We start from the raw sequence: 24,226 nt of genomic DNA, 5'->3' as shown, positions 1-24,226 counted from the left end.
TTAAACAATGACGAGGTGTCTGATTCATGCGTGGCCTCATGATCCCCAATTCGTGGTATTCAAGGCTGGATCTGGTTAGTTATCAGATCTAGCGTGGCATCTTAGCGCCACTGGCAACAAGGTTTGCAACCATGACATCTGTCACAGCCACCAGCCACATCAATGGTATTTCTGCTCTTTAAAACATTGCTTTGAAGTCGAGATGACTTGCAGTCGAGCGGGAAAATTCGACCGATATTCTATATAGACACGAGGCCTTGTATTCCACCCTCGTGAATGAGGGGGTACACGATGCAAGTGTGCAAGTGGATGAAGATACTGTCACAAAAGCTGTACGACTCTAGCGAGATTCTCGGATCCAGGAAAATCTCACTTGAGTATACAATATGTAAAAATTTGCATTTGCCTAGGGGATATAGACCTCTTCCATTTCCTCATCGTCACTATCGTTGTTCTGCTCTCGTTCCCTCTCTCGAGCCTCCAACTCCTCCAAGATACGGCAGTTATGACACAAATCGATAGACACTTCCTCGACATCAACCTCAACTCCGTGGCACGGCTCTTCCGTGTTGTCATCAATCTGGGTTAAAGGGCCGCGTCCACGCCGACCGCATGGCGTGACGGGCCCATAGCTACCAATACTGGTGCTCCCGCATTTGCCGCAGACTTCAACGGTCTTGGTTTGGTAGCACATGGCTTGATGCTTTGCTGCAGGTTAGCAGGTAGACACAGGAGGGAAAGAGACATATACTTGACTTGGGAAGTAAGCGCCGGGAGATTATGGACTGAAGTTCGCAGAGGTTAACCAGAATGTGAAGTCTAAAAAGAATTACAAGTAGAGGATGGAATAACTGGGCAGGATTGATACACACGCAAGACAATTAATGGAGCATACTTAGATCGAAAGGATCGTAATGTCCTTCTGAAGGCTACCCAATGCGAAGAAAACACGCATTGTTGTTTCAAGCCCTTCGCATAAACGGTTTGAATGTGTCGGTCATTCTGCCCAAAACGGTGCAGCTGCACCGAATATTGAATGTGGCGTTTTCATCCTTCGCCCGGCCAGATAGACAGCCTGATGTGACAATGTGACATGTCTCTTACAGTGCAGGATACTCCTCCTCCTTGCAACCAACCGGATCTTGCTCACGTCGCACCAGTGTGCAACATTAGGTCATCTTATGCACTAAAAATAGGACAGTGAACCACGATTCTTCAAATCTTAGGGACCACAGAGTTATTTTCTGCGTAAATAGGCAGGGCTGCATTAGATGTAACCGCCTTGGCATTTACAATTGTGACGACTGTATCAGAGTGAAACCTAACCTATCCTTCTAGAGCTATTCCGTGGTGCGTAATGTTGACGATCTCTTCTTAGTACCGATGATTTTTTCTCCTTTCAGTGCAGACCCGTTGTCATTGACTAGCAGCTTCACATTCTGAGAATACGTAGACAGCAGAGCTTCAGTGTCCTCAAGGAGCAGGAAAACATCAGACATTAATACAGAGTGTCAAAAAGAATTTAGCAAGGTTATCATGAGTCTATACTAAATTCTCCTGAACTTGTCCTAAACTTATGCCAATTAAGATCAGGGTCCCGAGTTTTCTTTCTTCCCCTCCAGTGTCAGGCAAAACTGGACAAAAGTGTCTTACAACAATCAGCATCATGTGAAAGAGAGACCAGGAATAATTATTTATCCGGTTTGTAATAAGGTTTTGACAACATCAGCTTACATGTCGGACTGTTCACTAATCAACTAACTACCGATGCGTTCCCCGCCAGAAAACCCGAAATGACCGCATTGTCCGGAGCAATGCCCCCAGACTCCGCATCCCAATTGAGTTTCGGCAAGTCTCCATACGCCCGCAGGCATCTTGAGAGTCGAGAAACATTTTGTAATATTACTAAAGCCTCCGAGGAGAGAAGGGAATGGTTATCTATCGCTGAAATGATGACCAACCACCAGTGTGCAAAGAAGCTTTATAAAGAAACAATGTAATTGAGACTGTACCCATGGCTCCGTATGACCCATTGCAATTCTTTCAGCATAACTACCCCTTCAATTGAACAGCTTGGCAACTTGACCCGTTTATCTACGCGACACCCTGCGAATACCCCATTATGTCCGGCAAGCCGACAGCTCTAATTACTGGGTGCGCTCCACTTTGATTGACATTGCATGCAGACTGGGACTGACTGACATGCTTGTAGCTGCTCCGAAGGCGGAGCTGGTCACGCCCTCGCTCTGGAATTCGCAGCCAAAGGCTACCGAGTCTTTGCGACCGCTCGATCCACCAAATCCCTTACAGGTCTTCAAGAAAAGGGCATCGAGCTTCTGACGCTTGACGTGACCAAACCGGAGAGTATATCTGCTCTCAAGGATGAGATCATAAAGAGAACGGGAGGAAAACTGGATATTCTGTTCAACAATGCTGGAATGAGTAAGTCTGCCCGCTAATTGTGAACGAGGATGTGTGTTGACTTTTCCAGTGTATGAGGCCCCCGCCATTGAAGCAGACAGAGAGCAAGTCCAGAACATGTTCAACACCAATGTCTTTGGCCTCTTCGACATGGTCCAAGCCTTCAGTCCACTTCTCCTCGCATCAGTCGCCGACTCGCAAACGACACCTACCATCATCAACACAGCGTCAATCGTAGCGCGGGTCCCTTACTACTTCACCGCCCAGTACAACGCTACCATAGCAGCAGTCGCTTCCTACTCCGACACTCTGCGTCTTGAACTTGCACCTCTTGGCATCAAGGTCGTCACTCTCTACATGGGCGTAGTAGCAACACATCTCACATCATCAGACAAAAAGCTCTTCTCCCCCGACAGTATCTTCATCGATGCTGAGGAAGGTCTCCGTGAGAGATCGAGGCTCCATCTGAAGAATGGTACTAAGCCTGAGGAGTTCGCACGGTTGGTGGTGAAGGATGTGTTGAAGAATAAGACGGCTTTGAGCAAGGGGGAGTATATTTGGCGGGGAGCGAATGCGTATGTTATTTGGCTTCTTAATGCGATTGGATGGAGAAAGATCTTCGATGGGGTCTCGGAGGGGGGCGTTGGTCTTACGAAGGATGTGAAGAAGGCGATTTATAAGAAGGGCCAGGGCAGTCTGCCAAAGTCTAGTTAGATACAAGTCGCGATAGAATTTATCTTTAATTTCTAATAATAATATTTTACTTACTGTTTCTATTCTGAAGAGCTGGTACTGAAAAGAAACCATATCTCGAAAACCGTTAGGTTGGCTCTACAGGAATCGGTTGCATAGAGTTACACCAAAGGGTCGCAGCCCTCAAGGAAACATCAGACCATATGAGGTGTCAAAGTAAGCTCAGCAAAAGATAGACTAAACTTATACCAATTACCTACGTCTTTGTATTATTTAGGATCAAGTCCTCAGTTTTCCTTCCTCAAGCCAGCTACTAACGTTAGTAAGAATAGAAAAGTAAAACGAGGCTCCAAAGTCGAACAATAATGCATTCGCAAGTACAATCCAACAAACTAAACTACACTCTAATACTCCTAAAAATATCCGCAACCTTTCCAAGAAGCTTCCTTAACATAGCAGGCGTCATCATAGCATGATCAGGAATGACGCCACGTCTTTCATCCAACTCGTTTCCAAGAACATCAACCTGCCTTGGGGACAACAAACCGACTTCCTTGCCCTCTGGCCCCCTCCCAACACCTAGAACACGCTCAATATTCTCAATCAGACTGACCGACACCTCGCAGAAGATCATGCCTTGTGTACAAGGTCTCTCAAGAGGTCGACCGCAGACTATAAGACCTTGGACGGGCTCGATCGGATCGACGGCAATACGCTCGACTCGTGTAGCGATGTTATCGAGAATAAGTTCGTAAATGGTGATGAGCTGGATAAAGATACTCGTGATCATCAAGGCAATAGGGGTAGGTAATGGTTCAGAGGTAATGGTAGGTTGAGGAAGGGCGACGTCAAAGAGATTCTTTGAGCATTGCCGAAGATCTGAGGATAAATGGCATGGACAGATCAACTCCATCGGTCGTGATTCACGTAACAGTTCGGGGCAATGTCGGGTATTGTAGAGCTTTGTCAAAATGAAGAGGAACTCTTGAGCCACTGTGATGATGTACTCTGCCAACGTGATGTTGTCGATAAATAAAGGGCCGTGCTGGTAGATCATGAGGTCAAAGTTGAGCGACGTCTTGGTCTTCTTCATTGCTTCGAGCCGCACGTGAAGACCGAGGTTTATAGTAGATAGATCGGACATGAACTGTCCAGGGTCTGTCTTTCGTGGGTGATGTGTTGTGAGGCAGTTGGTCAAGGGGAAGAAGGTCTCGTATGTGATGGAGTTCGGAGACGTGCCGATTGGGTATATGTTCGTGGTGGTGTCGAGATCGGTGTATGTGTATTCGAGACTACCACCTGTGCCCCAAGACGTCGTCGACTGATCGAAGATGTCTGTGAATCCCATCCCCCACGACGCTGTAATACCATCTTGTATCGAGGTGGCAGACACTTGAGGAGGGGATGGTTTGGGTGACAACATGCCCGTCCAATCAAACGGACTCCAATCATCCACAAAAGCAGCGTTTTGCGCTACAGCATTGGGAGAGTCTGGTTTACCGACAGGCAATTGCTGCACAGTAGGTGGTGAGCCCTTCCCAGCTTGTTTCCGTCGCGGCCGCCCAGGAACCTTTTGCTGCCCTATCTCACATTTCACTCCCAGCATCGAACATCTCGCACATTTTTCATCGGTCGGTCGTATCCGCTGACATCGCGACTTGCTCTTTCTGCAGACGTCACACGAAAACCGTCTCTGAGAAGGATGCGGTGCTGCGGCGCCCATTCTGAACACGTACGGAGCTTTGTCTGCAAACAGTAGTAAAAATTGAATTGAGCTGGCTATCGGATTGAAGGACAGAAGCAAAGTCCGCTGCGATGGCACCTCTATATACAAAACCCTCCGCGGACGGTTTCACACCACAACGCAAGCTAAACCTGTTGGGGGGGAATAGGTGATTAGTATACTCTCCGACACGGACAGCGTTTAGTAACTCTCCCGGTTGGGCAGAACTGCCGTGCTCGCATTGGCCTGTCGATCGCTTCGGACTCGCTTGTGTGGCCGCAAGAGGTTTAGCTCTGGAAGATGCCGTGAGGGAGACGGTCGGACTCCTCGCTCCTGATAACAATGGCGTTTCCGCAGGGTTTTTTTTCTTTTGCGATTGCTGAGAAATTGTTCTAGTCTCCATATTTGAGTCCGGAGGGTTTTGGAGGTTTAGTCAGTCAAGTTAATGACGCTTTGATCGTGAAGAAATAGAGTTGTTAGCTTTGTAAATGACGACGTTTCTGTCGTTGTTATATCACGCGCACTTTCGTTCCGTTACGTTCTCTATCATTCAACTAATTTATCGCTCTCTAATTACTACTCTTTCATTTTCTTAATTATAGACTGCCAAAATGAGCATCAGCTCATCATCCACCGAGGATGGTTCTATCACAGCTACTGAGATCCAACCTCACCCAGGTCTAACCGACAAACCTCCCCTTGAAAAGACCAACACCACAACACAATGGCACCTTACCCCCGAACTCCAAGCCATGCGTGACGCCGACGAAGAAATTGGCCAAAAGCCCCGAAAACTCGGCGTCACTTGGCAGAACCTCACCGTCAAAGGCATAGGCGCCGACGCCGCTTTCAACGAAAACGTCCTGTCCCAGTTCTACCCTTTTCACAAGAGCGCTAAAGATGCTCCTATGAAGACTATCATTGATAACTCGTCCGGGTGTGTCAAGCCTGGGGAGATGTTGCTTGTCCTCGGACGCCCTGGAAGTGGATGCACAACCCTCCTAAGCGTCCTAGCAAACAACCGTCTAGGCTACGAAGAAGTCATAGGCGATGTCCACTACGGCAACATGTCCGCCGACGAAGCAAAAGCCTACCGCGGCCAAATCATAATGAACACAGAAGACGAGATCTTCTTCCCCAGTCTCACAGTCGAAGCAACCGTCGACTTCGCCGCGCGCATGAAAGTCCCCTTCCACTTACCCCCCGGCATAAAAACCCGCGAAGAATACGCCCAGTTCTACAAAGACTTCCTCCTCCGCTCCGTCAACATATCCCACACGAAACATACAAAAGTCGGCGATGCTTTCATCCGCGGCGTGTCTGGTGGTGAGCGCAAACGCGTGTCTATCGTGGAGTGTCTTACCACGCGGGCTAGTGTGTTCTGCTGGGATAACTCTACGCGTGGTCTTGATGCGAGTACTGCGCTGGAGTGGGTGCGTGCTATACGGGCCATGACGGATATTCTTGGTTTGACTACTATTGTCACGCTGTATCAGGCTGGTAATGGGATCTACGAGCAGTTTGACAAGGTTCTTGTTCTCGATGAGGGCAAGCAGATCTTTTATGGTCCTCAGAAAGATGCTGTTCCGTTCATGGAAGATCTTGGCTTCGTGAGGGATTCGGGCTCGAACCGGGGAGATTTCCTCACGGGTGTCACTGTTCCGACCGAGAGGCGCATTGCGGAGGGGTATGAGAATACCTTCCCCCGTGATGCAGATGGTGTCCGCGCAGCCTACGACAGATCAGCCATCAAAGCCCGTATGATCGAGGAATGTCAGGCATACCCCATCAGCACCGAAGCAGCCGAGAACACAGCAGTCTTCAGGGAGATGGTCGCCCGCGAGAAGCAGCGCTACGTCCCCGCCTCATCCCCCGTCACCGCAAACCTCGCTCAACAGATCAAAGCTGCTGTTACTCGGCAGTACCAGATCATGTGGGGTGACAAGTCAACGCTCTTCATGAAACAGGGCGCGACTCTCATCCAGGCCTTTCTGGGTGGATCGCTGTTCTACAATGCTCCTGATAACTCTGCTGGTCTGTTTCTCAAGGGCGGTGCATTGTTCTTCTCGATTCTGTATAATTCACTTTTGGCGTTGTCGGAAGTGACGGATTCTTTTACCGGACGACCTATCCTTGCGAAGCATCGGTCTTTTGCACTATATGACCCGGCAGCCTTTTGCATCGCGCAAGTCGTCGCTGATCTGCCCATCTTGGCTTTTCAGGTCACCCAGTTCGGTCTCGTGTTATACTTCCTCGTCGGTCTCAAGACTACTGCTGCTGCGTTCTTTACATATCTCGTGAACAACTACGTTACCGCCTTGGCAATGACGGCTTTCTTCCGCTTCATCGGCGCTGCGTTTCCAACCTTTGATGCCGCCACCAAAGTCTCTGGTCTTTCTGTCGTTGCATTGTTCGTCTACATGGGATATATGATCATCAAGCCCGAGATGCATCCCTGGCTATCGTGGATCTTCTGGATCAATCCCATGGCTTACGGCTTTGAGGCTCTTCTTGGGAATGAGTTTCACGACCAAGACATTCCTTGCGTTGGGCCTTACCTCGTTCCCAATGGCCCTGGCTATGTCGGGGGTCCTGGAGGACAAGCGTGTGCTGGTGTCGGCGGCGCTGAACCCGGGGCTGCGTTCGTCACAGGCGACGCTTACCTCTCCAACATGTCGTTCAGCCACAGCCATATCTGGCGCAACTTTGGCATCAACTGCGCATGGTGGGTCTTTTACGTCGGTCTCACCATCTTCTTCACGTCCCGATGGAAGCAGGTCGGAGAGGGAAGTCGAAGCCTTCTCATTCCTCGGGAACAGCAGCACAAGTCCAAGCATCTTCTCCCCTCCAAGGACAGCGAATCCCCTTCGGAAAAGTCCCGCGCTGATAATGGAGCTGGAGCCTCTGATGGTGAGGTTGACCCGAACCTCATGCGCAACAAGAGTATCTTTACCTGGAAGAACTTGACATATACCGTCAAGACTTCGGATGGCGACCGTGTCCTTCTCGATAACGTCCAAGGCTACGTTAAGCCCGGTATGCTCGGTGCATTGATGGGTTCTTCAGGTGCCGGTAAAACAACCCTTCTCGATGTCCTCGCCCAGCGCAAAACCGAAGGAACCATCCACGGATCAGTGCTTGTTGACGGTCGACCTATTCCCGTGTCCTTCCAACGATCAGCTGGTTATGTCGAGCAACTCGACATCCACGAGCCGCTGGCAACTGTCCGTGAAGCCCTCGAATTCTCTGCTCTGCTACGCCAGTCTCGCGATGTACCCACCGAGGAGAAGCTACGCTACGTTGATACCATTGTTGATCTGCTTGAGCTGAACGATCTCGAACACACACTCGTTGGTCGTCCTGGAAACGGCTTGTCGATTGAACAGCGCAAGCGTCTCACCATTGCTGTTGAGCTGGTCGCAAAGCCTAGTATTCTCATCTTCCTTGATGAACCGACATCTGGACTCGACGGGCAGGCTGCTTACAACACGGTGCGCTTCCTTCGAAAGCTCTCGGCTGCCGGACAGGCCATTCTGGTGACGATCCATCAACCATCTGCACAGTTATTTGCGCAGTTCGACACGCTGTTGCTGCTTACCAAAGGTGGGAAGACTGTGTATTTCGGTGATATTGGTGACAACGCTGCTACTATCAAGGAGTATTTCGGCCGTCATGGCGCTCCTTGTCCACCCGAGGCTAATCCCGCTGAACACATGATCGACGTTGTATCCGGCGAAGATGGCCCATACAAGGACACAGACTGGAACCAAGTTTGGCTACAGTCGCCGGAACATGACCAACTCAGCAAGGACCTAGACCACATGATCGAAGTAGCAGCATCTCAACCCTCCAGCACCACCGACGACGGCAACGAATTCGCCGCCTCAATGTGGACACAAATCAAGCTCGTGACACACCGAATGAACATCTCTCTTTTCCGCAACACAGAATACGTCGACAACAAAATCGCCATGCACATCCTCCTCCCGCTCCTCAACGGTTTCACATTCTGGCAGATCGGCGATAGCTTGACGGATTTGCAGCAGAACCTGTTCACCGTGTTCAATTTCATCTTCATCGCGCCGGGTATCATCGCGCAGCTGCAGCCGCTGTTTATCGACCGGCGGGATATCTATGAGGCGAGGGAGAAGAAGAGCAAGATGTATCACTGGGCGCCGTTCGTCACGGGTTTGATTGTGTCAGAGCTGCCGTATTTGCTGGTCTGTGCCGTGCTGTATTTTGTTTGCTGGTACTTCACTGCTGGGCTTCCAACTGGTGCTGAACATGCCGGTAGTGTCTTCTTTGTCGCGGTAAGTTCTTCTTTCTCTCCTGTATCTTTAGTACTGAAGCTAACATGTCTACAGCTCATGTATGAAGGCTTGTATACTGGCATCGGCCAGGCGATCGCTGCGTACACCCCCAACGCTGTCTTTGCATCGCTTGTCAATCCTCTGGTCATCACCACTCTCGTCTCTTTCTGCGGTGTCATGATTCCTTACAGCCAGATTGTGGAATTCTGGCGATACTGGTAAGTGGCAGGCCCTCCCATGGCATGGCAATATCACCATCTGACTTGAGCCACAGGATGTACTACATTGATCCCTTCAACTACCTCATGAGCTCGCTCCTCGTGTTCACGACCTGGGACAAGCCCGTCCACTGCAAACCCCACGAACTCGCCGTCTTCGACCCTCCATCCAACACCACCTGCGGCGACTACCTCTTCGATTATCAGAACGGTTTGGGCGTGGCCACTAACCTCCTCAACCCGGATGCATTTACCGACTGTCAAGTCTGTCAATACACCTCGGGCGCGGACTACCTTCGTACATTGAACCTCAAAGAAGAATATTACGGCTGGAGAAACGCTGGTATTGTTGTTGCGTTTGTTGTCGGTTTCTATGGGCTTGTGTATGTCATGATGAAGCTCAGGACCAAGGCTACCAAGAAGGCCGAGTCTTAGAACGGATGGGTTAGAATGGGGCGGAAGGATAATATTAGAATGGTTAGAACGGTGTACCCTGTTATTTCTCTTCTTTGTGTTTTTGCTTGTCGACCTTTGGTCACGGTAGTTTAGTTTTAGATTGGATACTAATTATTTTGGGTCAAGCTTCAATGTCTTCACACTGTGATTTCGTTGATCATGGAGTTCTTGTAGTCCTGCCTCAGGGAGCAAGAAAACACCGAACCTGGATATACAGTGTCAAAATAAACTTAGTGAAGAGTCTCCTAAGTTTAGACTGAATTTACCTAAATATTTTCATCAGTTCGCTGATTAGTTTACTTAGTAGTTGTCTGAACAGTTCACTGAACAGTTGACTGATTGGTTGACTGGTTGGTCTAGGGTGGGTTTAAAAATAAGAGAATCGCTGACGCCCATCTGCCACTATGTCACCCTGGGGGTTAGTTCACTGATTGGCTCACTGATCAGTTCGCTGATTGGTTTAACAATTCGTTTACTGATTGGTTGAACCGTTGGTTGAATCATTGGTTGATTAAGGGGGTGTGCCTTTCGTCGCGGTGTTCCACTAGACGCGACTTAATGGTCCGCCAACACCTTCACGTAGGAAGCAAAGAGGCAACGGACCTAAACTCTTCTCATCAAGCCACATTGTAGAAGAACTGTTGGTACCAGGATGAAAAGACACCTCATTATTGGCCGGTTCGCAGTATCCTTGTCTGTTGCTATTTTGATTGGACATGGGCGGAATCAGGCTGTCACATCAAAAGAAAAAATAAAATAAAATAAACCCTCTCTCTCCTTTTTCTTCTTTTCATCAACTGGCATGTGCTGTATACAATTGATTCTATCGACAAATGGCTCATTGTCATGTCTCTACCCTTCTGAGGCGCCGTTGACTACCTGCACGCCATTGTCTCGTTGACTGAGATACCAAGCGGCCCCTAGTTACTGGCTAACCTATCGCTGCATAGCGTGAACTATCCCCAAAACCGCCTGAAATGGAGCGCCATCCATTGCAATCCTCAGAGGGACTTGCCGCAATTCAGGAATGTGTGAAACGACGGGCAACCCAAATTAGTCTTGTGAAATCACCAGAGCAAGATTTTCAAGAAAACATCAAGATAGCTCAAGATGCGTTCAACAGCCTGACACACTTGTCAGAAAACTCAATCGACAAACTCGATGAGATTCTGAGCTGCGGAGCCCGTATCAAGGAGCTTGAGGCGCTCCATGAAGATACCAAGGAACAAAAAGAGCAAGAACATCAGAACAAGCTCTACGATAACGAGGTGCCTCTCTTTATTGAACTTCTAGCCCTGTTTGATCTTGAAGTCAGTAAAAGATTATTTAAGTTTTTGTGCGACCGATTCGGTCACCCTATTCCAACTACCACTGCTCAGTCAGACACTGTACCAGGCGCCGTCGATACCCACCAGCCCGAAGACACAGCTGCCTCATGTTTCGCTCCTACACAAGACCCTCTCGCCCAGCCGACAAACACGAACGACTCCGTCCCAAGCCGCCCCGACGCCGAAAGTGCAGGCGAGCCGAGCACCCGCCCGGACGAACTACACGGGCTCGAAAAGAATACCTCATCAGGCCCCCCAAAGAGACCAGCCGACGCTCAGATAGCCCCCGACTCCCGTCCAACCCGTCCAACGAAGCGCATTCGATCGGATATAGCACAAGGGTCTCTTACGGGCGACAGAACTATCGAGTTCGACCAAGTCTACCAAAACGGCCATGCCGAGCCCAAATACAACATCGTCAAGCATGAAGAGTTCTGGTATATCCTTGAGTGTAAGAAGCACAGACTGCACTTCAACAATCATCCCATTCGCGGTGCCGTCAAGCATCTTCGGGGTAAGAAGCACAACCAGACTTCTGTCAATTACGAGGATGCCATTCGCGCTCTGGGAACTCGCGTTCTTAATTGCACCGAAGAAAAAGTTGCTGAGAATAATGAGGTTGCGCGACGACTTTCCTACTCTCAGATGGGTCGGCCTGTCCATAGTCTTTCTCCATCCGTCCCTCACAGCCTTCCTACGCGGAGTAATCAGAATCGCGCCGATATTGACCCCGAGCCTGGAGAAGTGTACACGACCTTTTGGAGCGAGACAAAGCGATTCTTTGCCATTCTGGTTCTGCCTTGGCATAATGTTGGACACCTGGGTAAAGACCTGTCGCTCACTGTCAAGGACACCGAGCTCATCAAGAAGGTCCCATCTTGTTATCGGTATAATCATGTCGACGAGTCATACGAATGGGCTCCGCAATATCGCCCTGGTGGAGAGTCCTACCCGAAGAGGAAATATCCCATTATGTTTTTTGATGCCCAGGTGTTTCCGGGGCAATGCCGCGTTTATTGGGTTGCTGCACGCGACTTTCAGTTATACAATCCTCGAGTTGCTACTATCCCGTTCAAAGACGTCGTGGATGGCTATATTGCATCAAGGAATAACAGTAGTGATCAAGCAGGTAAGTCGTCACAAGTGAACTGTTAGGACACTACTAACCGTCTCTTTATCCAGTCCCTGATATCAACGCTGGACAAGGAAGCCTTAGCGATGACCGACCGACGGCCGAAATATTCCCACGCGAAGAACAAGTTACAGGCGAGCCCGGTCGAGAGATCATTGTTATTGATGATGAAAGTGATGATGAAGCAGGAGGTGGTGAGCCATGGCCTGATACACCTGTCGGGACCCCTGTTCCCAAGATCGAACCTCAAGAGGTGCCTATGACGATGGGTGATGTCCAGCAAGATTCAGGCACCAACCATGGCAATGCATCTTCACAGCAGCCGTTGAATTATGCAGTAGCGAATCAAAGTCAACAACGAACAAATGATGTGGACTCAAATGACACCTTGATCGACTCGGCAGAGGACCTTCGGCGTTTAGATAACGCCGGTCAAACAGACTCTATCTTGTTTAACCCCAATCATGCCCGGCAACGTGATGGCGTACCTGAGTCTCAAGTACTAGGAAGCGCTTCTTCAAACACTGTATTTAATATACAACCCCAGGCGACTGCTGTCGGTGACGCTCCATTGTCTCGATGGCCCCCGGCGCATGAGCACGAACCGTGCATCACGAATTTCCATTCCCATCGGCCACCTCAACCAGCGACTGCTGGTACCCGCGCCCCTGAAGCAGTCATGACCCCGCTGTCTCATAACCAGAACCCAACAGACTGTCCACAGAGACAGCCTTCCCAAACAGCAGGATTGTACGGCTACTTGAATCATGTGCGGGGTGCATCATCGCAATGCCGCATCGATGGCAATGGTCGTCTTAAATGGCTTGCTCCCAAGACCTTGGCTGGGATGACCAGGAAATGAATAGTCTTGAGTGCTCTTCAACATTAAGAGTTTGAGACACGGATGCAGGGTTTTGCCCCAACCCACGCAGCGGCAGCCTGACGATTGACCTATGCCATTGTACAGGCTATTGTATAAGAGTTATCAAGATGGCTTTAAGCGTATATAATACCAGTAATAGAACTTCACTTATAGGATTTAGTCTTTGTTAATATATTTCCGTATCAATCTTTCTAATATTTAGAATATAATAAATAATAAATAAAAGAATTTAATATTTTCAACTCTTAACTACTCTGCTTCTGTTTCCTCCTGCCTAATATATCTCACTACTAATCCTCCTCTTCCATGCCTTCGCGAAGGATCTTGATCTGCTTTTTTATTTCGATCCAGAGCTCCAGTTTGTCTATGGCATCATTATCAGATGCTAGGGCACCCCCAAACTCATCGCTAACCAACACCCAAGCCTCTGCAGGGCCTCCAACTGCTGGCTTGTCCTCTGAACGCCGAGCGATGGCCAACAGTGCTGCCACAAACGCCTCCTGGATATAGGCAAAGCTGAATTTGTCCGTGATCTCAGCAATGGCTCTGCACAACTTATCCGGGAACTCGATGTCTTTGTTGGATTTCAGCTTCTTCTGCCAAAAGTGGCAATATGCCTCTCGTTGGTCAATGTTTGGGTCGGGAAAGTAGTACTTTCGGTCAAATCGAGACGGGCGTTTCTAAGTTATTAGCGGGTATTCATATTACCAAGGTTACAACACGTACTGCGATTCCTGGGTCTAGAAGCTCCAAATGGTTGGTGCTGGCGATAATAAATATGCCATCGTTCTGCTTTAGGCCGTCGACCTCATTCAAGAAGTAGCTCCTCACGTCAGGTGTAACGAGAGAATCAATATCTTCAAAAACCAAGTAGCAGGGCGCAAACTCCCTCGCCTTCTGAAAGATCTCGTAAAGAGAGCCTTGGGGTCCCATCCACGACTCCAGGCTACGTACATACACGGTAGGAATGGGAGGGGCCCTATCAGCCAACATATGCATCGCAGCCTTGATGCTGATAGTCTTTCCGTTCCCAGGGGGGCCATGGTAAATGATTCCCCGCTTCCATGGCACGCCCAGGCGTGCATATGTCTGCCTCGACTCAAAGAAGGATATGTGGTCGTTTATGAGCGACTTCTTCATATCCTCGTCTAAGATGACTGCATCCCATGTTGATTTCTGCGCACTCTCCCACAGCTCGCGATCTTTGGTGAAAAAACCCTGATCGAAGACCCAAACCTCATTATGCAGGTCGCTTGCCCATGATCCAGCGGCGAGAACAAGTTGATCAGCTTTGTAGACATCAGCCGTGAGGATGTAGTAGTTCTTGAGTTCTGGGTAAGCACTCGACCCATCCCGACCATCGGCCAGATAGACGAGAAATTCCTCGCCCTCCCATTGGTAAAGGAATTTGCCAAAGATAGGCGCCTCGGCCAAGCCTCCTTTATTACCATCCATTCTGCGGGCGGGAGGCAAGTAAACCGTCCATTCGAGCGACGATGGCAGCTCACCCTCGTCTCGGATTGGGGTCACGGTAGCGAAGCCGGCGCTTGCGAAAGCCAGTAAGTTGCAAGGGCTTCCGATGTCGCCGTCCCCTGGGACTACAACAAGGTCAAGCTCAGGGTATTGCTTCTTGAGAGCTGCGGTGAGGACAAGATCAGTATTGATTCGCTTGCCGGTTGAGTGCTCAAAGTAAGAACTGGTTGCGCCATCGCCATCTTGGACGGGCCGCAGAGACCTAAACGGTAGCGCCTGCGAAGAACTAGGCTTCGAGATGGTCGATGCAGAGTTTCCACGGTAAGGAGAATTATGCCCGTGTTTGTTAACGTCAGGAACTTTACGAGTTGGGAGCCTCGTAGTCGGGTTTTGGGGAAGGCATTGCGGCGGACTTGAGCAGCCTGGAAGAGCTGAAGTTCGGCGGCTGCTCATCTTACTGCTTCAGGTTCAATTTGGTATGACTACTATTTCTTTTCAAATAGTGCGACTGGTATTTTCGATGGTGCTGATGAAGAAGCTGAGATAGACGACGGACGTGGTTGCCTGGAAGAAGAGGGGAAGCTCGAAGGATCATGACGCTGCGCCCCAATTCTGACAGGGGTTGTGATCCGTCAGTTTGCCTACAGCTGCGCCTCTACTAATAGCCTAAGAAGCCATGGCAAAGCAAGCAAGCCGCGCAAACATCAAGGCGCTTCTTGCTAGTCCAACTTAAACTAAGGAAGTTCGCTGGGCGTTCCACGATTTTGAACCTCGTCGCGAGTTTCTTCAAGGCCTTTCACAGACTTGGATGAAGCTTGATACACGAGATCAGCCAAGGAAACTAGACCCAGAGTACTCGCCGACATTAATAGCGGATTCATCCCTTCTGAAACTGGATGTCCGTGAAGTTGTCGGCTGTGATGGTGATCACCACTGGGGGCTGAAGGGAGAGGGGAAAGAGAAATGGCATGAAAGGCCTCTTCATTCTCATTTTGAGACTCGATAGCGTTTCTGGTTCCAAATTAAGATCATAGGCCAAAGCACCGTCGAATCGCATATCGCAACATATAGCCATGTGATAAACGTGTCATTATAAAGTTCAAATTCTTAGTCCGATGAATGTCATTTTAATCCATGATCGACCTTAGGCCCCACTCCGACTTATCCTCTCAACCTCATAGCTATGTCAAGCCTCCTTCAGACTGGTAGTTGAGCCAGCTGTAGCTTTGGTACTCTCCTTCTGGACCTTAGTATAGTTGATACTGAGCGTGATATCGGCGGGCTGAAGCCCAGCCATGCTTGAGACTTGGCTCCAAGGATCAGACTTCCCATTCCCTGTTGCCCACTGAAGCATCTGGTAGCTTGTGATACTGTGGGTTGGTGTTGCTATTTAATATTGTCAGTTGAAGTCTCTTTTGTTGTATGTCGCCCAGGACTAACCTATCTTGTCAAATCTCTCCATGATCTTGGCTCCTTTTGTCACATCAATTGCACGAATATATTAATATCTCGTGTAATTAATTCTTGTTTTTTCAACCTCTCGTTTAGATTTGTAGGTTATTATAAGCAAAGCTTGAGGTTTGCCCCTGGGACTTTGGTATAAAAGCAGAAGGTTTCGAGTAGGACATAGACTTGGATGGTGTTTAGAAGGATCAAGGATTGATAAACCAGTATCACGCGGCAAGTACCTTTAAATAAGAGGCAATGGACTTGTGAAACCAAATATCATATGGGAATGACAGCTGATGAATGACCTTCTCCCCAGGGCAGGTTTTCGGATTGGACGTTCAGTCACCAAGGCAAATTCATCATACCAGTTCATGGGAGACTTCAAAGGGCACATTTCCCCATTGGATACCCTAGTTTAGCCTCCGAAAGCTCCAAGGTTGTCTTTGATGATATGCCGGTAATTTTGGCCACTTAGAAAAAGTGCCCATACCAGCGCATTGATCTCACCTAAGGATCTCTGCATGGTTTTCAGACTCACAATAGGGGTGACGCATCTCTTTTCTTGATTGGCTGAGCCCCGGCCCGGGTCTGCAGACCCTCTTCTGACCGCGCAACTTGTTCGATCTTTTCTTCCAGACGTCATGGTTCAGATAAGCGAGTCAACAGAACCACAGATAAGCCATACTCAATGTATCTTATCATAGCACCGCCAGGTTCGGGATAACTGTCAGCATCCAAGTTTGTTAGGCCTAGTGCATGGCGTTCTCAAAGGGGAGTGGCGGTGTTAAGCCACCCTCGAATCAAAAAACGTGCCCACGAAGGAATACCCACAATGGAGGATAGAGACAAGTGACAGCGAATCAGAAAACGTGCCCTGTCTCAACATGTTATCAGCCGTAGGGCGCTACGGTCGAGCTGAACAGACCTGACAGGTTTAAGAAACCGCCCACAGCCTCATTCGTTTTTCCCCTTCTTTTCCCTCTTTTCTTACCGCCAATTCGCCTTAGTGCGAGGTTCGCGCTTGACTTTTTGTATCCAGCTGTAAACTGGACTGTGTCTACAATTTCCGGGCTGTTATGAATTGCCGTTTATTATGACACTCTGTTAAAAACATTGTGTTTTGCTTTCCTGACCTTTTTGCAACGGGCAAATCGTTGCTCAATCTCATCAAACCAATGCTCTTGTGAGCTAGCGCAATTTACCTCAACATCTAACGCTCTTGTCAAGGCGCCGGTTGATCCGGCGCACTTAACATACAGAGTAACCACTATGATCATCACCTAGATCACAATGGGCCTGACAACCCCGATCTCGACTGGGAACTCAACATTGTTCCGTCCATAGCAGCCTATCTAGATGAAGAGTTGGAGACCTCCAAACTGCGTGATACTTTGTGCGATCAATCGTCAGGTATCGCCGAATGCGACGTCCCTCTTGGCAATCTAGAAGGCTACGACTCTCCTCAAATGCTGCCAACTTCTCAATCTATTTCTTCTCCTGTTCAATTCACCATTTTCAGTCCCTCTAAGAACGAAACTCAATCACCACCATCTTTCTCCCATAGCCTTTCTGGCACGTCGCAATCACCGTCGACGATTGCTAGCGCCAGCAATCCAGCCACTCCGCAACTGTCACTTTCGCGCTACAGTTGCGAGATATGCTCCATGGCCTTCAATCAGCTATCTGCACTAGCCGACCATTATAGAGTTTCGCACTGCCAAAATATCTCTGGTTCTTCGAAGCCCTATAGCTGCGGAAAGCATAGCTGCCGTTTCAGCCGCCGAGTTGACTTCGAGCGCCACCTGCGGAGCTCGGTCCACTCGCTGGAAAGATACCGATGTCGATGCGGGAAACAGTTTCTTCGACCAGATCGCCTCCGCGCACATGCTCAGTCGCCAAAGTGCCGCGGCCGCCTTGGCCTGTACGCGTGCTTATGTGGACATGCTGTCGAGAGCTTCCAGGAGCTATCCAGCCACGTCGGCACATGTGATAAATCGCGCCCCCCTGGTCGACCCAAGAGGAGACATGAATAAAGGAGAGAACATACAGCTTTAGTTGAGAAGAAAACAACTTTTGAGAAGTGATGCTGCACGACTGCCTTTGTGAAGAACGTCCCTGGCTGGATGATTCCACACGAAGTCGAGCACGCATTTAACGAGTCAGTGCCAACTTGTTGCAATTCGAAATACACCAGCAACCTATTATCCCGGGTTTCACATCGCAACACTGCGATTTTTCTTAGATGGAGATACGCCAACGCTCACGCGACCTGAAACACTGGTCACTTTTATCTCTGCGCACTAGCATGGAAGGTAGGCTGCAGCAATGCACTACGATGGATAATAGGTGGTGGTAGTTTTACCGCCCTGGCCTAGTGTTTTCGGGAATGCAACGGATGGAAGGAATATGGAAAGTCCTGTTTTGATACGGAGTATCTAAGCCCAATTGTCACATGCTGAATGATCATATCCAGCCAATCTGGTCCTGAGCACTTCGTCTGCTAGAGGTCGTGAAGACCCAGGCAAGTCACTCGCCGATGACTGAACTGACAAATCTTTCAACAACCAGAAAGACCCAAGAAGCAAGACTTCTTAATCTGAGGAATCCCTTGATGGGATAGCTATGGACACCCTCTTCCGATTTGAGATCGGTTGAGGTCTGCTGCAATGGAAAAGGAACTGTCCCTTTACGCATGGATGCGCTTTTGTTGGACTTGGTATGAATTTTACACTGGATGTAAGCGCTGTTATCTTTATGGCTTTTGGGATCTTGGATTTGCGGGAAAGTATGAGCTGTTTTTGAAGGAAAAGAAGAGTAAGGAAAAAAGGGATAAGGAAAGGAAAGATCTTTTAGTCTGAATACTTAAAGGCTTGGGAAATTCTTTATAGTTATTATGCCTTTTTTGATTAAAAAATTGCTAGTCTTTAGTCTTTTAACTCTCTTGAAATATGGCCTTATAGTAGACCTTTTTTTATTTATCTTAAAAGACTCAAGTTTAAAGTTACAAGTTCATTAACTCTCGGCTGTTCGTTAAGATCTACTTAACTGAGCGCAGGCGACTAATACTGGCAGTCTCTCCAGGCCAAACAAGGATAGCATCCAGTGCACCAAGTCCAGAAAGTAAAATCATATATCGTTGTAGGAATAAAATCTTCCGAGCCTTTAACTCCTGAGAGATTGATACGCAAGGCATAACCCCCAGACCGTGGTTTTTCGCGTCCCGATTCTCTGAAATATACTTCGTGCATTTCTCCACGATTGCTGTGAACTTATTCCTCTGTCGATAAAGGTACACTTCTTCGTGCCTAATCATATCCGACAAACTCTCAACGGCAGACGGTGCGGTCTGTTTGCACCGTGCTTCAAGATATTGTTTGAGATCCCAGGAGGTCCATAGTGATCTGAAAGAGGTTATGTGATTGATTCGGTGAAGAAAGATAATGTCATCCGGATCGATGTCGAGAAGGAGGCTAGGACCAAACCCTTGCTCAGTTTGAATCGATTTGTTCTGAGGCGATATGTTTTGTGTTTGTTTTCTTTGGAGATTTCTCTTTCGGCGAGATTGTTGCCGAAGTCGTTCCGACTCTTTCCTTTTTGCCGATGTCTTCTTTGTCCTCTTTGGAGATGCCGGTTCAGGTGGTGGCGGGCAACTTGAGCCTCCAGACTTTGCTTGGACAGGATTATTGCTCTCAGATCTGTCCAAGTTTTCTGCCTTGAAGATGACCACCTCAAGCTGACCCCAAGTGGTGCGAAGAACCGTTCTTCGTGACATCCGTCTGATTGTACGACGGATATGTGCTTCAACTTTTGGTAATAGACCGTGTGTCTGGAACGCTCTCGCTTGGTATCTTGTCTCCATGTCGACTTCGGTCATCGCGACATGGGTCACATCGTAAATATCTCCATACTTCAAGGATTCCACTTTACGTCGGATTGAGAAAGTGTCCCCAAGTTGGGTCCCATTAGGAATACTCACATGGGCTTTCTCCTGGTCGATGATGATTTTGCCTTCGCAATCTGAGGTTGAGTCAAGCTCTTCATCAAATGCCACAACTTGGTTCTCCATTTCTATCGTGGGGTGAATTGTAAGGGGAGCAAGAAAATAAGTGAACTACTGGGAGGATTTACAAGGAGGCCGCCCGTCTTAGGTGTGGCTAATGACCGAGATTGTAATTGGGCGACCAAGCTCGCGGGCACTTTTTCTCATCCAACCATTGTCGAACCCCGCGTATTTTCAACCCCCCCTGCAACGCTGAATTGAAGACCCGCCCCCTTTAACTGATTGGGAATATTGATATTTCTGCTCCTGTTTTGGAAGGGAAATTGTGTCGAAGGGGTCTCGGGGAACCGTCTCTGGAGTTGTTATTTTAAACAAAATCCGAAGTTTATATGTTGCTCAGAAAAAAAGGGTTAAAGCATGACATGGTATTTGAAATCATAAGGGGGTTGCTTAAATTATTTGGTGAATTATCTCAGCAAGTTTCACGTAAGCAGACAACGTTACGATCAGTCTCCACTGAATATGTCGTTGATGACGACCTCGCTTTCCCATCATTGGTGTACCGTCAATCTCGTCCGATAGATTTAAAGTCGGAGAAAGACATAAGAAATCGGATGAGAAACGGAGGAACATTCTTCGCGGTCCATGAGTCAATTTAGAAAGAACCCAGCAGTACCAGTTTCAATTTTTCATATAAGACTGGTTTGTGTATTATAGTGGAGGTGAACAGACTTATCGTGTCATGGTAAGAAAATTGATTGATACTTAAAGTTTATGACGCCTCAGCGAGACATATCAAGCCACTACACTGAAAAATCCTATTTAACTTTAGCTTTTGGAAGGCAAAATGCGCATGGTAAGAAAATGATTATAACAACAGTCCATCTCAATTTACTGAAGCCACAGCAATTTAGCAAATGCGATGTTGAGCATGCTGGGCATGAAAGTCCTCAAACTGCCAAATCCTATGCCTATAATCCCACTCAGCAGCCTTGATTTCCTCACTACTCAAATCGAAAAGCTTACACGTAACGTCTCTCACGTCAGCAATCCCCTTTTGCATTCCGCAAGCTGGGCTCGCCAGAACCGTGGTTGTTCGATGGATTGTAGCTTTCAACCTTCTCGAGCCGCTCCTTCAGAGAGTTGTGCAGCACGGCTCCTCTAGGAATGTCGCAACGACCCGACCAGTTGGGCATGCCTCTGTAAAATTCCCATCCTCTGTCCTTCTTTTCCTTTAAGTCCTTGAGTTCCACGCGAGGAATACCAGGCGGTTTTTCTAGCATGGAGTTAGTAATATGGTCTTTTGCGAAGAGAGATGGAAGAAGACACACCAATGAGATTCCATAAAGACCTTGAGAAGCGATGAACCGTAGATAAATCCGAGGGTGTCATGCATGAATCCCTTGATGATCCGATCTTTAAGCTATCTCACTAGGTTGCTGTATATCCGTTGCTATATGTTTTCCTTTATGATATGTCTTGTTCTGATCCAGACTCTTATGCTTATCTTGCGCTCTAGAAATAGTTGACAACAAATTTACCCTTCTCTGGAAATCATTCAAGGTCGATGAAAGACCGTCGTTTGGTCCATGTGACTCATTGTTATATAAGATGCCGAGTTGCTCTTGATATTGTTAGCGCTATTCGTACTGAGGGTTACAGCGTTGCGGCTCACCAAGTAGAGAATCCTTAAGCTCGATCAATTCGGTGGCGATCTCATTTGTTGTCCCTGGCTGCGACTTTGCCCATTCTGCAAGTCGTTGTGTCTCTTCTTCAAAAAGCCCGGAAATATGTTCAGTAAGGCTTTTTTCTTTCTTAGGAGTCTCCTCCCTTGCTTTCTGAAGTAAAAGATTAGTAAGGTCTCGCGCTACCTCGACTGTTTCTTCAGCTAGGAGACGTTTTTGAGTGTCTGGTGTGCGATACGGTTTTATCCCCTGCGCTCTGGCTGATAAGACTGTCTTCCTCTCGGATCGAATTCCCGGTAGTGGTTCAAAAAGAGTCTCTATCTCGTTCGATATGCTTTTAGTACAGGCAGAGATCCCTTTTGCAATGTCCTTGACTCCTGCAAGCTTCAGCATGCCATTGATTGCTAGTGTTCTACCAGGATCCTTCGAGGTTACAGAGTTGATAAGTTCCTCTGATTCTTCCAAGAAAGCCAGTAAGTTACTACCATTTGGTTCTAGACAAGTGATAATATATTCTAAAAGTAGTTCAGAACATCAGAGCCTCATTTACAAATAAGAATGCTTACCGATATTGGAGAGAATCCTGAGGAACGGAGCGCTGAAAACCTCCAGAGCCCTTGAAGAGGAACCCGTGAAAATGTCCAGTTTTCCGATTGCGAGGGGGCCATCCACGATGCCAAGACCCCACACCCGGAGTCGATTCGAAAGCTCAAAATAGTCTTCACGTTCTAAAACATCGGCTAGAATGTCAAGTCCCATAATTGAGAGTGTTGACAGCTTTTGCAAGATATCATCTTCATCTGACTCCAGGCACAGACTATTAGATATGCTGCTATCATCGCTCCTAAGCATCATTTTATGCATATGTGATCTTTTGGCAGCTGGCACATAAGAGTCCTGATGGAGAACATCAAGAATCTCGAACTGTTGCTTCTGCTGTTCCATGAGGGTGTCAATCTTTTGTTCGAGATGCTTCAGCGACGCTTCAGAATGTTCGGCTTTCATGGATAACCTCGAAACCTTGAGAGAGTCCATGACATTATTGACCTGCTGCATACCACGCAGTTTATCCTTGAAAGGTCGACCACCTGTTATTGAGCTTTTAATGCTTCGCCCTAAAGCCTTTCGTGGTCGGCTGTCAAATTCGGACTGCAACTCTGCCTGGATGATTTGCAAGGTCTCGAGGCAACTCTGCATTACCATAGCGAGGAAAGGCTGGCCCTCTCCCACCTCTCCCAGATCCCTCAGCTCTTTCACCAAGTTTTGAGTCCTTCTCCGTTCAAGCTCGAGGAGGCGTTGATCCATGATGTTTTTCCCGGGCGGCTGACTCAAGTAGGTATCAAAGAGACAAAACCGTGTACTCGTAGATTTTATCGTCGGAATATGGGCGGCGACGAATTCAATGCATAATGTGTTGTTATGTTGGCTTATGCGGGGAGAAAGAGTTCCGAAGACTTTGATCCCTTCCCTAATGGCGACAAACAGATCAGCGCCTTAGGCTCCAATTCCATATTCATGCTTGACCACTTTTCCAGTGATGTGGCGTGCTTGGCCAAGGTCCTCTGAAAATTGCTATTGGGTTGTATAACACAAATATCACTGTATTACTGGGTGATTCATGCTACGCCGTTGGGTTGCATTTTAGGCGCTGGCCTGCCGCCATGCCCAACGTGAGGAGTAATTTTTGACGATCAGATCATCCAAGCTCATAACTGCCTAAGACAGATTTCATTAATCAATCATCAAGTATCGGGGCCATATAAAAACCTAAAACTTCCACGCCCGTTACCTACTGTCTGAACTATTTCCAGTTTGCCGATGGAGGCTATTGGTGTTGTTCTCGGGGCTGTAGCCCTTTTAGACCCTGCATACAAGGGTATTAGAACGCTGCGGAAAGCTTATAAGATAGCTAAAAGCTATGGGGAGGATTTCGAGCTTTCTATGACGGGGCTTCGAGCACAAGAATGGGTAAGCACTTTAATGATATTTCATCATTCTCGGCCTCATCATATCGGCTGAGCTTAATCTAGATAAAGGTAGAGTAATAAGCTAAGGATGTCGTTACTTCTAGAACTTCGTGTTTCATCTCCGGGCCTATGTAGCTCACTATAACCAACACGGACCAAATGCCCTCCACGGTAGTAATCAGAAACGTCTGAAACAAGACATTGCTTCACAGATTGACTCCATCTTACGGGTCTTGGATAAATGCTACGAAGTTGTGGGAAATTTCGATCAAGAAGGCAAGTCACTGAGGTACCGTACGTTAGTCATCATAGCTTACGAGTCATTCAGATGGCGAAGGAGAGAGTGCCGCCACTGTCTCGGCGGAGTCTGGGGTTGTCGCTGGAACACAGCTGAGCGCGCTACAACCAAGACATAGATTTGTTGAACTTCCTGACCTATCAAAAATTGAGGAAAGTGTTAGAAAGTATTGGGACAAAATCAAAAGGTC

General features: G+C 48.1%; 10 protein-coding genes across 11 annotated transcripts; 4 read left to right on the top strand and 6 right to left on the bottom strand.

Moving 5' to 3' along the window:
• Nucleotides 1–406: 406 nt before the first annotated feature.
• FVEG_17432 (hypothetical protein) lies at nt 407–694 on the bottom strand (the record flags this gene model as incomplete). Its single annotated transcript, XM_018906676.1, has 1 exon — nt 407–694. One exon carries the CDS (start codon nt 692–694, stop codon nt 407–409), a length of 288 nt encoding a protein of 95 aa, XP_018761142.1.
• Nucleotides 695–2,079: 1,385 nt separating this feature from the next.
• Nucleotides 2,080–3,135, top strand: FVEG_13033 (hypothetical protein; the record flags this gene model as incomplete). Its single annotated transcript, XM_018902414.1, has 3 exons — nt 2,080–2,154; nt 2,213–2,442; nt 2,492–3,135. Exons 1-3 carry the CDS (start codon nt 2,123–2,125, stop codon nt 3,133–3,135), a joined length of 906 nt encoding a protein of 301 aa, XP_018761141.1. The 5' UTR covers nt 2,080–2,122.
• Nucleotides 3,136–3,511: 376 nt separating this feature from the next.
• Nucleotides 3,512–4,837, bottom strand: FVEG_17431 (hypothetical protein; the record flags this gene model as incomplete). Its single annotated transcript, XM_018906675.1, has 1 exon — nt 3,512–4,837. One exon carries the CDS (start codon nt 4,835–4,837, stop codon nt 3,512–3,514), a length of 1,326 nt encoding a protein of 441 aa, XP_018761140.1.
• Nucleotides 4,838–5,448: 611 nt separating this feature from the next.
• FVEG_13032 (ATPase) lies at nt 5,449–9,800 on the top strand (the record flags this gene model as incomplete). The annotated part of the gene is made up of 3 exons (XM_018902413.1): nt 5,449–9,147; nt 9,202–9,365; nt 9,422–9,800. The coding sequence occupies 3 exons, from the start codon at nt 5,449–5,451 to the stop codon at nt 9,798–9,800; spliced, it is 4,242 nt and encodes a 1,413-aa protein (XP_018761139.1).
• Nucleotides 9,801–10,636: 836 nt separating this feature from the next.
• FVEG_13031 (hypothetical protein) lies at nt 10,637–13,346 on the top strand. The gene is made up of 2 exons (XM_018902412.1): nt 10,637–12,278; nt 12,332–13,346. Exons 1-2 carry the CDS (start codon nt 10,799–10,801, stop codon nt 13,141–13,143), a joined length of 2,292 nt encoding a protein of 763 aa, XP_018761138.1. The 5' UTR covers nt 10,637–10,798; the 3' UTR covers nt 13,144–13,346.
• A 57-nt stretch (nt 13,347–13,403) lies between these two features.
• On the bottom strand, nt 13,404–15,168 carry FVEG_13030 (hypothetical protein). The gene is made up of 2 exons (XM_018902411.1): nt 13,891–15,168; nt 13,404–13,844 (listed from the first exon to the last, which is right to left on the bottom strand). The coding sequence occupies exons 1-2, from the start codon at nt 15,088–15,090 to the stop codon at nt 13,455–13,457; spliced, it is 1,590 nt and encodes a 529-aa protein (XP_018761137.1). The 5' UTR covers nt 15,091–15,168; the 3' UTR covers nt 13,404–13,454.
• Nucleotides 15,169–15,823: 655 nt separating this feature from the next.
• FVEG_17430 (hypothetical protein) lies at nt 15,824–16,099 on the bottom strand (the record flags this gene model as incomplete). The annotated part of the gene is made up of 2 exons (XM_018906674.1): nt 15,824–16,023; nt 16,078–16,099. 2 exons carry the CDS (start codon nt 16,097–16,099, stop codon nt 15,824–15,826), a joined length of 222 nt encoding a protein of 73 aa, XP_018761136.1.
• A 951-nt stretch (nt 16,100–17,050) lies between these two features.
• On the top strand, nt 17,051–19,093 carry FVEG_17429 (hypothetical protein). The gene has a single exon (XM_018906673.1). It carries the CDS (start codon nt 17,553–17,555, stop codon nt 18,117–18,119), a length of 567 nt encoding a protein of 188 aa, XP_018761135.1. The 5' UTR covers nt 17,051–17,552; the 3' UTR covers nt 18,120–19,093.
• Nucleotides 18,941–20,262, bottom strand: FVEG_17428 (hypothetical protein). Of its 2 annotated transcripts, XM_018906672.1 has the most exons (2): nt 20,063–20,262; nt 18,941–20,007 (listed from the first exon to the last, which is right to left on the bottom strand). In XM_018906672.1, exon 2 carries the CDS (start codon nt 19,958–19,960, stop codon nt 19,124–19,126), a length of 837 nt encoding a protein of 278 aa, XP_018761134.1. In that variant the 5' UTR covers nt 19,961–20,007; nt 20,063–20,262; the 3' UTR covers nt 18,941–19,123. The 2 variants fall into 2 exon arrangements, with proteins under 2 accessions (XP_018761134.1, XP_018761133.1); XM_018906671.1 differs by having other exon boundaries at nt 18,941–20,262.
• An 867-nt stretch (nt 20,263–21,129) lies between these two features.
• FVEG_17427 (hypothetical protein) lies at nt 21,130–23,076 on the bottom strand (the record flags this gene model as incomplete). Its single annotated transcript, XM_018906670.1, has 3 exons — nt 21,130–21,362; nt 21,762–22,265; nt 22,338–23,076. The coding sequence occupies 3 exons, from the start codon at nt 23,074–23,076 to the stop codon at nt 21,130–21,132; spliced, it is 1,476 nt and encodes a 491-aa protein (XP_018761132.1).
• Nucleotides 23,077–24,226: the final 1,150 nt, after the last annotated feature.

This window comes from Fusarium verticillioides, chromosome 11, assembly GCF_000149555.1.
Source record: "Fusarium verticillioides 7600 chromosome 11, whole genome shotgun sequence".
NCBI classification, from domain to species: domain Eukaryota; kingdom Fungi; phylum Ascomycota; class Sordariomycetes; order Hypocreales; family Nectriaceae; genus Fusarium; species Fusarium verticillioides.
Note: the sequence above shows the minus strand (reverse complement) of the source record. Positions and strands in the feature narration are given on the sequence as shown.

What these genes read in the sequence shown, in the direction of transcription:
- FVEG_17428 (XM_018906671.1), bottom strand. Translation starts at nt 20,152, where the DNA reads ATGGAGAACCAAGTTGTGGCATTTGATGAAGAGCTTGACTCAACCTCA.
- FVEG_13030 (XM_018902411.1), bottom strand. Translation starts at nt 15,090, where the DNA reads ATGAGCAGCCGCCGAACTTCAGCTCTTCCAGGCTGCTCAAGTCCGCCG. An exon ending in TTCTAGACCCAGGAATCGCA is followed by an intron (nt 13,845 to 13,890) that starts GTACGTGTTGTA and finishes CTAATAACTTAG; the next exon opens with AAACGCCCGTCTCGATTTGA.
- FVEG_17429 (XM_018906673.1), top strand. Translation starts at nt 17,553, where the DNA reads ATGCTGCCAACTTCTCAATCTATTTCTTCTCCTGTTCAATTCACCATT.
- FVEG_13031 (XM_018902412.1), top strand. Translation starts at nt 10,799, where the DNA reads ATGGAGCGCCATCCATTGCAATCCTCAGAGGGACTTGCCGCAATTCAG. An exon ending in TAACAGTAGTGATCAAGCAG is followed by an intron (nt 12,279 to 12,331) that starts GTAAGTCGTCAC and finishes CTCTTTATCCAG; the next exon opens with TCCCTGATATCAACGCTGGA.